This window comes from Pieris brassicae, chromosome 10, assembly GCF_905147105.1.
Source record: "Pieris brassicae chromosome 10, ilPieBrab1.1, whole genome shotgun sequence".
NCBI lineage: Eukaryota > Metazoa > Arthropoda > Insecta > Lepidoptera > Pieridae > Pieris > Pieris brassicae.
This window is the reverse complement of record NC_059674.1, coordinates 7,522,697-7,537,056: the sequence shown is the minus strand read 5'-3', so window position 1 is coordinate 7,537,056 and position 14,360 is coordinate 7,522,697. Positions and strand designations below refer to the sequence as shown.

The following is a 14,360-nucleotide window of genomic DNA, read 5'->3' as shown; positions in this document are numbered from 1 at the left end:
GAAGGTAGCAGACGGAGCCCTACTAAAATCTGTGCGTGTACTAGTGTACACACGTTAGAAGTGAAACTTCTTTAAGACCTTATTTTACGACATTTTAAATGACCTACTATATGCAGCTTTACTGAAATTGGTTAAATTAGATAAAGTTTAACAAAAGGCTTTTATTGTCATAGACATGAATACAAATAATACAATTATTTCCTTTTACCTTATTACTTTGATTATTACAGAATTTCATTGATTGTAATAGATTTATTACTATCATTGTAATCGTTATTATATATTTTTGTTATTAATGACGTCTTCGAATCTCTTCAAATAAACCGTGATAGTGACGAAAAAAAGGAGACGCGTAACTGAAAAATATGACGGTAAATTTTTCCAACGCTGATAAAGTTTCACTTCAAACACCTTTAGTCGAAATTCACATTTTCTCTTACCAACTACGTATATACATTCTGAAGATAAAGAATGAAGGTCATTAAGTTTAATAAACTTATAACCTGAGTAAACATCTAATGACAAACAATCTACAGTCTAAACAAAATAACTTTTACAATGTGACGTCGGCCACGTTATTATCATCCCGTCTTTATTGGTGACTAAAGTTTTTTAATTACTTACAAACTCATCTTGAATGCAAATAAGGGTACAGTCCGGTTCATAATATATCAATCTTTTTTAAACTTTCTTTCAAACTCTCGTATTACCCACTTGTTGTGCGCGAGTGTATCGCTATATTATGTACGCGATTGTACGGGGACGTACTCAAATGCTTGATTAAATAAAAAAGAGATTTCATAGATTTGTATTTTATTTATGCTCTCAAACATCACACATATTGAAACACGGAAATCAATTTATGAAAATAGGTTATAAAAAGGATATACACGTGAACATTATGATCAATAAAGCGGCTATTAATTTGTAATTTGCGTATTTGTTTATTAACTTAAATTAAATCACTTATTTTGTACCTCCAATCGCCCACGGTTGAACACACGTCCAGATGAGAGGAGAGGGAGATCTCTCTCTGGGTCGGAAACTCATGTCTGAGTATCGTAGTCTGTATTGATCTGACGCGAATAATTTTCCTTCACCACTCGGTCTTGCGCTCCTTTACAACTGTGTATTCTTTAGTTTTGGGGACGAGTCTGTGACTTGATCAGTCCATCTCGTTGGCGAACGTCCACGCTACCTTTACCTTCAATATTGCCAATCATGATGAGCTTCTCTAGGTTCTAGTCAAAAGGAAATGACAGGATAGGAATTTCTATATTCTCTTTGCAATATACAATATACGCGAGTACACCTCTGTCATAGCCCGGTGGAGTTCGAAGGGCGCGGGGGTCTGAGGGCGGCGATGTGCAAAGTTTTAACGAAGTCAACTTCATTATACCAGATACACGTTGGTTTATGCAGGTAGTATTAGACATGAAAAGGTCATAATGTATACTAACTATTACAGGCAGTGTTTTAAATTAGACCATATTTCAATTAGAATTCAGACCTACAGCTCAAAAACACAAATAGACTTACAATACTAAAACAATAAACTAGAAATAATTAATGAGTGCGTATTTTTAGCACAAATTGGAAAGCACACATTGAAAAGTTACAGAACAAAGTAGACAGTTTAGTTTTGTGTTAAAACGACTAAGAGAAAGAGGTAACCATGATATGGTGTTGGCTGCTTATCATGCATATGTTTCATCTATGATATGGAATTATTCATCATCTATTCGCTAGTTTTTCGGTAACCCGCATACATTTACAATAAAATTAAAATAACATTTTTTGAGTTCGCGGCCTCTTGGTCAGGGGCCCTCTTGGGTCGGTGGCCCGTTGCATTTTGCCAGCCCTGCCATCCTATAATATAACGACGTATTAGAGACTCATAATCAAAATAACTTTATTCATGTAGGTAACTACTAGGTAGGATATTAAATTGATTTTAAATTTACATTTTCTTCCAGTTCGTAAGTCAAGGGCGTGTAGCGGGCAAGAAGAACTGGCAAGAAACTCCGCCACTCTCGAATCTCTTTAATTGCCAAATTATGATTCATTGATATGAATTCAAAATTGTACTTAAACTATAACGATTTTAATAATGTTTCAGATGCCACACAATATGCTCATTTCGTCTTCAATACGGTGAAGCACAAACAACGTGGAAAACTCAACTTTGAGGTAATAAGTGTAAATTAGCTTTCCTAAATTAGTAAACGAGCACTGCTTGAGATTGTAGGTTCGATCCCCGGCTGTGCACCAATAGACTTTTTGTCTATGTAGTCATGGAAATTATTTTGCTGCCACAAAACTAAACTACGTCATATTCTGTCTGTCTGTTGTAAGACACTGAAACTACAAATCTATTGTCTAAAAGATTCATTGTAATTTTCGATTTTTTATTTAACAATTTTTAATATTCAAGCTAAGTATTCCTGGACTGATTAAAAACAAATTTCATTACGTACGTGAAGTGAAGAATTTTTCAATACATGTAGAGTATTTTTAAATTTAATAATGTCGGACTTTCTACGTAAATGATGTTACGAATATGAAAATGTATTAGATATATTCGTTGTTAAGTACAATCTGTATATTGTTTAGATTATCTGTGTGTGTATAATCTGAATGTAAGTTATTAAAAACAAAGTTAAATAAAACTTATGTGATAACAAAAATATATCTACGCAAGTGAAACCCCGGGCTAATTAGTTATATAAAGGTTTAGTTTTTATGTTTTGTTTATATTGTTGCTTGATTTTGTATATTAACAAATTTTGTATTGGTATTAATTTAAACATACTATATTAGCAAATTTTTCTGTACAAAAATACAATTTGAAAAGGTTTATAAGTCGACCCGAACAAAACTCCATCAACATAAGTACCATCAGATTCAAAAAGGCTCATCCGTATTCGATAGCCAATATCATAAAAAACATTCCAATTTCAAATATTAAAGGTCTCTACTATAAAAAGCGTCGATAATACGATGTAGGGTTGTATTTTGTAATAAACTACAGAAAAATCATATCAGTGTTGCCAGGTTACCATATTTATATACTACATTATTTTATATTAATGTTCCCTATCATTCTTATATGTTGTTTATATATTCTTTAGTATAAAAGGACTATTTTCAATATTGCAAGGAGATTCGTGGCTGTCATTTCCATGACAGTTTTATGCGTATACTTAATTCGCAATGCAGAAGAAGGCAGAAAAGTTCTAGGTATGCATATATTCGCCCTGAAAACTACCAGGCACAGGAGACTGATCACTTACTTGCCAATTAGATTGACAAATGATCATGAAACATTTACAGAAATATGAGGCTCACACCTAAAAAGATATATTTCAATGACTTTGCCATAATTATTCACAGGAATAAAGGAATGTTTATTTATTGCAACAAGTTACGGTCATAACAAAATGAAGGACGCTTCAAGTCATTCCCTTTATCGTTCTTCAATTACATATCGTAACATTAATGCTACTTTTAATACGTATAATTATTTCTTATATATATTTTCTCATAGTTCAACGAGACCTGTGCGTTGAACTGATAGTTTCCTGAACGTAAAACATGTATTGAGCAAAAGGTTCGTTTAACCTTCTAAATGGAATTAATAACATTAAGTACGTAAAAAAGGAATGTGTAAACACAAATATTACATAGGTAAGGTAAGTTTCAACAAAGGCGAGACCTGGCTGGAAGATCTTAACCCAGTATTGAATAAAAATAACATGTTAAGCCACTAAGGCTTCAGCTTAATACTTGTAATGACAGTTATATAATTTTATTAATAAAGAGTTTTTTATTAACTTCTGAGGGATCAATTTTGTAATCTACCCGCGTTTATTTGTAAATTGTTACGTAAGTAAACCTCCCAAAACAGTGGCGCTGCAACCCTTGGTTTGGATCTCGGGTATATATTTCGTGATCATTTGCTTTTCTCCAATAGGCGAGTACTAGCCTACTGTGCTTTCAAATTCTTTGCTCTGAGGCATGAAGCATTCCTCATAGTTATACGTCGTACGTGTTAAATGTGGACATCAATAGAAAGTCCATTGGTGCACAGCCGTGATTCGAACACAATGATAAGTGTCGCTCACTCTAGCTGCTAAGCCAACACTGTGCTAGACATACCTAGAGCTCTTTACCCATAACAGTTTTCATTTTATTATATTTCTCTACTACTAATTCAGGAATTTCTGGAAATACTATCGCGTGTAGCACGTGGATCTATAGAAGAGAAGGTGTCCTGGGTATTCGCTTTATACGATGTTGATGGCGATGGAAGGATCTCCCGGGGGGAGATGGTGTCAGTGGTACGCGCTGTGTACGAGCTGTTGGGACGCACTGCCTTACCACCAGTTCAACGTACTGAAGCGGAGTCGCACGTGGATCGCATTTTTAATGTACGTATGGAACAGGAAATGGCCGAGGCTTTCTTATTGTATAAATATATTTTAGATATATGAAATTGAATCTCTATTTTTCTAATACTTTTTTTGTTGTGTTTGTTATTGTCAGGAGTCATCATCATCTGTATTTAAGAAAAAAATAAGAAAATAGCGCGGAAAATTTGAAAATTTAAGATTACTTAACCACCATATTAAGTAATCATGACTTTTGTTACGATAGCAAATTTCTTTTTCAGTGCATAGCGCTTTTGCAACTGCGTTGTTTAACATTGACAGAATGCGTGCTGCAAATATCGTCAAAGAGGATGTAAGAAAAATTAATATCGTTTAAAGCAAATGCTTCGATCTGAGTTATTATATTGATTAAATACATATAAAATAATTACAGTCGCTAATTGTTTGTGGCATTAATCTTGAAAATACATTTTTCACATGGCCAGTTATATGTCCCCGTATCGGAATACCAACAATATGACAACGCTAGTTTTAGATAAAATCGGAGTTATTTATATACTACCACATTAATACAACAGCAATTTATATGACGGAAAATAGATTTATTAACCAAATAGATAAATAAGAAGCTAAAACAAACTTAAAAGTTTGGACATGTAGGCAGTGTACCTTTCTTCGCTGTATTGCAATACTTATTTGCTGAGCGAGGAAAGCACCAGCTCTGGTGTCACCGGTTCATACCAGATGTAAACTACATTACCACTTCTTCATTGGTGAAGGTCGTGTCACTGTAAGGTGCCTGCTGCTAGTGATATCTCTCCACTTTATTCATCAATGCCTTTCCTTTAGCGCAGCTGTTACAGGGAGATTCTTGAGAATCGAAAGACCATTTAATTATCCAGTATGTATTACAGCTCTAACTTAAATCATTACAGCCCAAAGCGACCCAATAGGACCTCTCAAACCTCCAAAGCTAAATATGTAATTGTAAGATTTCAAACTCGCTACCCGCCGTTTAAATTCCACCAAGATTTTAATTAATTTCTTCAGTTTTATATCAAAAGTGCAGTTTTGCCTAATCGTAGTTACTTCAACTGCCTCGTGTTTTTGTAATTCTTGTATTTCTTTTGTATTGCCTCACAATTTTTGAATCTGTGAGATTAGCTTTTTAGTTTATTTTGTATTATTTGCGATTAAGATTGGTGTTTACAACATTCGGTTATGTATTTCTTGCACCCATCATATTTATTTCTTTAATCGTTTCCTAACTAGAGTTGCCTGGAAAAGATCACTTGTTAGCTATAATGTACCGAAGTGTAAATAAATAAAATTAAAAAAAAAATCTTTTTTTACAGCTAATGGACACAAACGCCGACGGTGTAGTAACGCTAGACGAGCTAGCACGCTGGTGCGCTCGAGACCCCGCTCTTCTCCGCTCTCTTGATACCCTCGACACAGTCTTGTGATCCGAACCTTCCCCTCCCTCTCCCAGTCCGAATCCTTCCAACCCCTCTTTCAGTCCCAACCCCTCTGTAAGCCCCAACCCCTCCTTCGGCCCTAATCCCTCCGTCAGCGCCTATACCAATCCGGGTCACCCCTTCCCTCCACTGAGGAGAGAACGGGTTAAGCTCCGCTCCGCTTCGCAGGTGTCAATGAAATCCCAGGTCTCAGAGGATACAAAGGATTCGAGGACATCATCTAGATCTTCTGCTACGCCCCCACCACCTCCGCCGAGAGCTAGAAGGTATGTCGAAGTTGGCAGGTAGGTGAAGCTACAGAGATGAGACAACTGGTTAGCCAGTAGAATCTATAATCTTAATTAAATTCTATGAGGTCTTAGACCTCGGAAGGAGCTTTGCTGGCTAAGTGGCTTCAGCAGGTCGTATCGTCGACGTCGGTCGTCGTCGTTCGATCCCCGACTGTGCACCAATTTACAAACATTCCCTCGAATGGTGAAGGAAAACTCCAAGAGGAACCGGTTTACCTTCGAACCAAAATCGACGGCGTGTCACAAAGGAGGCTGATCACCTACTTACCTATAAGATTGACAATGATAATGAAACAAATACCAAGATCTGAGGCCCAGACGTAAAAAGGTTGAAGCGCCACTGATTTATAAATTTTGTTAGACCTGGGGAAGCCACATTTCTGCATCTGCACTGATACTTACAGTAGCACGATACCAAGAGATCCAAATATTGAATTTATGCCTTTGTAATAAAGGGCATATTACAGTCTACATGATATTCCAACCATATATGGGCCTTGGTTGGCATTATATTTTATAGACAAGTAGATCTGTCCAATTTGTGTTTAAGACCAGTTTCTTCACGATGTTTTTTTCCATAAAAAAGAGGCAAACAGGCACCTCATGTTAAATGGTACCGCTGCCTGGAAACTCTCCGACAAGTAGGATATCAGTCTATGACACACGTGAAATTTGTCCAGGTTACTTTACGATATTTTTTATAGAAAAGAGAGCATACGGGCAGGAGGCTCATCTAATATCTGATATCGCCGTCCATGGACGCTCTAAATCAGGGCTGGCACTTTTTGGCTAAAGCTTATTATTTAAGGTGTTTATTTTTTGATATCGTAACGGACGCTTAACTAGACCAACTTGTATTACTTGTATAACTATTGATAGAAAACCTTTTTCAGTCTGTAATAATAATCTTCAAATTACAGAAGCAGTTCAGTACAGTCTGGTAGCTCCAGTGGTACACCCTTGATGGGTCCTCATACTGCACCACTAAGACTCACAACCACTGTTAGTATTGTTATACAATCTGTATATCTAAATAATCTAGCCATAAGTACTGAAACAAAGTAAAACATATATTTTCTATTCTAAATGACATTTATTACTTTTACAGTGTATTAGTTTAATACATAAATAAAAAATAACTTTAAATATAAAAAGCTTATTGGACGTGGTCTCGATTGGTGGTGGACGATTAAGACGACGGCTACTCTTCAGCTCTGATGAAGTCAGAGACGTTCATTTCCAACCAAGACTGCGGAGACTGAGCTTTATGACACGGCGCTGAGTCTTGCTGGAAGGACCATTTTTGGTTATTGAACATGCTGTTTTTAAGGGGCTTCACCACCTTCTCAAGAATGGTATCTCGATACATTTGTGCCGATGTTTTTATAATGTTTCATAAAAGTATGGCTCAATCACTCCTTCATAGCTGCTTCCCACATAACCATCACTGAAGTCGGATAGTGCCCACGTTGCACTCTGTCGAAAAATTGGAAAGCTTCCTTAGACCTTTGAGCTTAAATATGGTCATATGGTTTGTTAAAATATTGCTCAATTGTAATAAAAATCTCATCCGTAAACAAAATTTTCCTGTGACCTCCCATTGTGTACCGCTTCAGTAGTTGTTTCAGTTTTACCAACCTTTGTTTTGTTTGTTTAATATCAGTTAAGAAATGACTAGTACGAGTCCTAAGTCTTCTTTTAAAATACACGGCATGGTTCTACGTGTCATCATCACTTCGAATTTCGAATTCTATCCTTTTGACCACTTTTTTCGTACGAACACTACGCGCAGATATTTTTCTGTCACAAACAGAGGAGGCTCGTTCTCCGTTTCAATAGCCAGGCACACAAACATTTTACTAATACCAAGTGTACGTACACTTCGTCATACCTAGAAAGTAGGTATGACGAAGACATTTCGCAAAATATTGTATAATGTATTGGCGCCAAAATGAGAAAACTCAATGAACAATTATATAAAAATGACAGATTCTAAATTCAAATGTAATATTTTGTTCAAGTAATTTTGTCAATTATTTCAGCGCGTAATATTCACTGTTTTATTGTGATTAAATAATAGTTAATTAAAAGAATAGACTTGCTTTTAAATCGCTAAAATTAGTTTTACAAAATGGTTGTAACGTTATTGAAACCAAGCATACCACAGTTGTCAAATGTATACACGTGTCTTTTAGGGTCTGTTTCACAATGTACGGATAAAGTACCAAATAGCTATGCAACATATAAATTATTTGTAACATAAACGTTCCGAATTAGAAATAGTCGCGTTTCATCGGACTCGTGACTTGTGATGGATTTTATGTGATGAATAGCGCTATCTGTCAGTCGTGAAACGCAACAATAGTGTTTATCCTACGAATAAGTAATAAATAGCTTATTTGGAACTTATGTAGAACTTATCCGTACATTGTGAAACAGACCCTTAAAGGTGAGGGCTAACTAAAATCATATTAATTTAATTAATATCAGTGCCATCTATGTGTCAGACTACGAACTATTCAGCCCATCTAATAACAGTAACTCTTAATTTTAAACGTCGGCATTTTAAAAAGTAGTCTCCTAAATATATTTCATAAACCAATTGTAGACACTTACCCAAATACATTGAAATTGTATTTTAAACATATGTATATTTTATGAGCAGCAAAATTATAAGTAAGTTTTAAATTACCCGAAACCCGAACCATTATTTTATATGGAAAGCACGTTACCAACGGACTAATGCGTAATATGCTCTGTGTACTCTTTCTCCTTATCCAAAATAACTATATCCTTGCACTCTTTTAACGTAAATTTTTCGTCTCTTTCTATCAAATTGTCATTACTCTATGATAAAACGAGACGGAGCTTACTTAATATTGTTCAATTAGACTAATTTAGTTGTGAGAAAAATATTAAAATTAGTATGTATATTACGTTTTATATATAAATTATTAAAAACTATACTGCTCATTAAAACTGTAATTTGTTATTTATTTCAGTTAACAGAAGAAACATCCCCGCAAAGAGTGAAACGTAGAAACAAGCCGCTACCACAAATCTCTCCGAACATACAACCAAACATCGAAAACATACAAACCAGACGTACACGAGAAAATAAAATAAACAAAACATGAATTGTTTTAAATTTACAGTGATATGTTAAAATGTTTATTTTAAAATTTCTTTGCCAGCCCGCGTTAATTTGGTTTTAGAGTGTTCTATACACTATGTCATTCCTCTATTAATATACTATGAATAAAATCAACACCAAAAATTCACTTCGAAATTAGAACGTTCCATAAACAACCAACAACAGATGAATGTTTCTAGACAGAAATACCATTTCGACACCATAGTCTTCGAAAGATGTCGCTAAAATATTGTCATCGTCTTGAAGTGCAGTCTTTTAACTAACGTAATCTCTCGTCTCTTTCTGTAAGTCTGTTTAAATTATATGTCCACAGCGTATAAAACACAAGCAACCTCATGAAAAGAGACAGATAAATACTTTAGTTGAAATATTGCAAATAAGTTATTTTTATTCTATATTCATGTAGGAAGGTTTTTCATACAAATTAAATTATTAATTAAATCTCTCAAATTGTATAGAAATTTTAACGTATTGCTGATATAAACGTAAACTCTAGAATGCTGCAAACTTGCATGATCTAGGTCACTTGAAAAGTTCATGGCTTGACCTTGAAGTTAATGGGACTATCTTTAGCTATATGCATTTCCACTTCTTTATCTAGATTTAGTCTTAACTAAATGCCTTTAAACGCTAGGTCCAACTCTAGTCTTATACTCTAGTAAATACGCGTTTTATTCCAATACTCGCCCACGGGCAAAATAATTATTACTAATACATAAATTGAAAATAATTAAATTAAATCACCAAATATAAAAAAAAAAAACTTATTAAGTCGTAAGGTTAAATTAAGTTATCTTGAATATTCAAAATTGTTATTGTAGAAAAAGTTTCTTAAATGTATAGAGCGTTCTTACTCGCCATAACTAAAGTACCCTGTCTCTTTTGATTACATCGTAAACATAATTTAACAGAAAGAGAAAGAGAGTACTTTCGTTTAAGGTCCAATTAAATTTAGACAACTACGATAAACGGTTATTACGTACCCATTTAAATAATGTACTGGTCCTACAGTCCGCTTTTGGAATTTTTAATGGATGTCTCCCAGCAGAAGAGAGGACGCTGGTATTTTATTATAATAGTTTAAGTACTGGTTGGCTACGAAAGATTCACAATTTTTTTTTTAATATCTAGTTCCATAGTTAATGAAACAGGTACTCATGTATTTTCGTAACAACCCTATAGTAGAAAAATTTTTACAGTTTAAGGGTCCAATAAGCAATGGCGAATAGTATGAGATCGCGACTTCCTCCAACCGCTCTAGTGGCAGATGATGCATGCAATATCTGTACCACGGCTAACGGCAATTAGTAAAATGTAATCCGAAAACATACTTTTAGTATTGTTACCATATTAGCATTGTCTCACTGCCAAATATTGCTTGAGGTTTTAAAGCGTGTCTTTTAATCCTGGGGTCGTGCTTACAATCCTCTCGGGATTGTTTATCCATGAAAAATTAGCGTATTTTGGGCACAAATAAATTACGCTCTATAGATTTATGAGGGCTTTAATATTGGCGACGATAAATTTTACAGGATGTCCTAAACTTGGTTAGTTTATGAAATGGTATTATTATATTTATTGATTGAGATTGTTAAACCTTTCCAGATAAAACTCGATATTCCAACACACAGTCAAGCATGGATTCTAATTTATTTTGCAAACGTTTGTTACACCTGGCTAAAAGTAACAAATAAACATACATATGATAAGCTAGGAATCTGTGTTATACAATTGTGTAGTCACGCACTAAAAAACGATAGTTAGAAACTAGATTGGGAAAAATATATAATTTATTCATATGGGTAACTTAATATACACTTATAAATATCAGTAAAAAATGGTTCTAAACATATATTAACTGCCAGTTATCAGAGCCAGAGAAAAACTGGCAATGCATCACTTTCCTAAATCGCCAAGGGTTTTACATAATGTTTTTAAGGATCCATTACATCATGCCCCTCGTCATTAAAGTAGTAAACATTGCAATTAAATAAAGAATAAATAAAAAAGGAAACTGAACATTTCACCTCCATCAGCAAGGCCACAATAGGAGCATGCACTATACCTACTGTGGGAACCATACGTTTTGTGAGCAAGGCAGAAAATGATTATCATTTACTCAACATATTGTCCTGCTGCTTATTGCTATTAAAAATGTTTCTATGTTTACTGTCATTCGTGAATCAAGAACTGGAAATAATCTTCGTCGCTCTCTAGGTTTTTTTGTCACAAAATGTTTGTAGGCTGCACAATTGCACCACGTTACAACTGACAACAACTTCAAAAACTTCCTTCCTAACTTCCCAAACACAATCACAACGACAGCAATAGCAATACTGATCCGATTTATGTATGAAATTTGATGTAGTTCTCTCAATATCCGTAGCGCTGATACCGGATCCTTAGGACGACTTACTATTGAAATCAGTATCGCTATTGGAAGTTACAGAGTAAGGTCCGAGATACTTGCCACTTGCCTTCATCTATAAAAACCTAATCAGACTTGTTATTATTACACTATTTGTCTCTTTCTAATTTTATTTACTCTGTAATGAACTGGATAATATGAGTGCATAATGACAGATGAGTGCCAACCTTATTTTTATTGATAAGGAAGATAATATTTATCTTAGTTTACCAAGTTTAGGTCACCCTACTATCTATTTACTAGATTCTATTTTACTATTTCAATTATAATAATCGTATATTTTTAATCTATAAAATGTCCAATTATTAAATAAGTAATCCATCAATTTATAATGCGATCATATATGTAATAGTAAAAACACCATATCAGTTAATTTGAACTGTGTTAAAGAAAGTAGGTTTTTAACATGTACAGTAATGTAGTAAAAGTCCTGTGAACTTAAATAATGTTGGCATCAGCATTCTAAAGGAATTCAGGAACGACATTTAGCGCGAAGCCTAGGTATGAGATAATGTATTGGATTTCAATTCCGGCTATCCATCAGTAGAAATTTATATATGGACAATTAACACCTCGTATGGTGAATTAAAAAAAATCGTAAGGTCTATATGTCTAGGTTATTCAAAGTCAGTAAACATAAAGACCTAGTATGAGAGCATACTTAAGTAAGGACCCTGAATGTTTCTAGTGTAGAGCCATCGGTGGCGTGAGTGTAAAATAAACACCTCACGTAAAATGTAACATGTGGAAAAGACAATAGATTTTGGCGCGCATTAATATTAATATTTTGATAATATGGACAGAAGGTTTCATCAAAACGTTTACGAAACTTAGGCTTATAAAAATTGATTTTTCTTTTTTTTATCGAACAAGGAGAGATGAGCATCTGATGTTAAGTGATACCGCCGCCTATGGACACTCTCAATGCCAGAGAGCTTGCGAGTGCGTTGCTGGCGTTTCCTTAATAGCAAGCTATTTCTATATATGTTCATGGGGTTTTTATTACTGTACTGCATGTTAGTTATAACATAACATATCTACAAAACCTCAAATATAGGCTTTAGTTAAAATTGTATTATTATACAGATATTCACCATATATTTTTGTTGTTTAATATAACGATAATTATGTATATATTCTCTTAGTAATGTCATCACTGGGTCATTTGATAATTCAACCGCGCATCTGATGTTTCTTCTTGGAGTACAATGTTTTGTGGTGATTCTTCAGAAGAATTCTCGCAATAGTCAATACAGGCTATATAACATTTTGTAATAACTCTTTCTATCAAATGATTCATGTCAAACATGATGTCAACTATTTAATATGTATATGATGTCAAGTAATTCCGGAAGGAATGCTTACGAATGCGAGAAGGAATTTTAGATATTGGGTTCATAATTTTTATTTATATAAAGAAACAATGTAGGTATTCTCTTCTTTCTGTACTTCAAATTTACTATTTCTTTTGAGATTTACAGAGTATTAGCTCTGCATTTTATTACTTTGACGTGTAATAACGTCAAATACCTACGCTACGCTGCGCTGGAAGACAAAACAGATAACTGTTTTGTCTTCCAGCGTAGCTAAATTCCGAACACCCAACAGAAAAATTATTTGAGTAACTGTAATTTTAAATATCTATATAATAGATCTGGATAATATATTACAAGTGCCATTTTCATTGAGAAAGCTTAACAGCGAGATATCGTGTGTTAAAACACATATATTAATATCACAATCATAATTTTTGGTTACAAGTCACACAGATGTTTAGTAACAAAGGGCCCCAGATAATATAACTTTACGTTAGGTGTGAACCGCTCTTTAACGATTTTGTATGAAAACTGTCACGTGACGACACACGAACTTTTGTCATTCCTATAAAAAATAATCCCACGGAAGGGCGGATCCAGTGATATGTCTGGAGGTTATGACGCCCTAGGTCCCGATCTCGTAACAATTTTTTTTATATTATTGTATATTTATATTTATGTTTCCTTACTGAACATTATTGAATCAAATTATTTCACATAAGTTTGTATTTTATAAATATATATTTTTGTTTATACTTTTAAAACATCAGAAATGGTTAAGTAGCGTTATAAGAATTTCGTAATTTAAAATATATTTAACAATAAATGCTCTTCTGTCTTATTGGATTGTTCTCGATATTAACAATAAAATATTCTACTTCCACTACGGCCTTTTATTTATAAAAAAAACTAGTGTTACAACGTTTTAGGTCTGGTCTGGATATGTTTCGTGATCATTTGCTTTTTTAACATGCAAGTAAGTGATCAATAGGTGCCTGACACATGCCGTCAACAAGTCTAAGGTCGATACCGATATGCTCACGATGTTTTCATATGATGTTTCCGTAGGAGCAAGTGTCAAGCGCTCGTAGAAAGTTCATAGGTGCACAGCCGGGATTCAAACTTACAACCATAAGGATGAGACTCGCACACTGAAGCCAGCTAAACGCTTCAACACAACCTATATGTATATTCTATATTACCTGCTTACTTAATATGGAAGCAAATTGTTTTAAAAATCACAAGAGTCCTAATAACAAAAGCGGAAGCTGGTGCATCACCTATCAAGGTTCTCTCCTTATTC

At 34.3% G+C, this 14,360-nt stretch overlaps 1 protein-coding gene across 3 annotated transcripts in view; it reads left to right on the top strand.

The window, feature by feature from the left end:
• Positions 1–13,913, top strand: part of LOC123715526 (Kv channel-interacting protein 4-like) — a 37,786-nt gene extending 23,873 nt beyond the window's left edge. For all 3 annotated transcript variants that reach the window (XM_045670571.1, XM_045670572.1, XM_045670573.1), the window contains exons 5-9: positions 2,120–2,190; positions 4,218–4,430; positions 5,747–6,135; positions 7,080–7,161; positions 9,162–13,913. In XM_045670571.1, coding sequence (XP_045526527.1) covers positions 2,120–2,190; positions 4,218–4,430; positions 5,747–5,857 — 395 coding nt within the window. In that variant the 3' untranslated portion in view covers positions 5,858–6,135; positions 7,080–7,161; positions 9,162–13,913. The remainder of the gene's footprint in view (positions 1–2,119; positions 2,191–4,217; positions 4,431–5,746; positions 6,136–7,079; positions 7,162–9,161) is intronic.
• Positions 13,914–14,360: the final 447 nt, after the last annotated feature.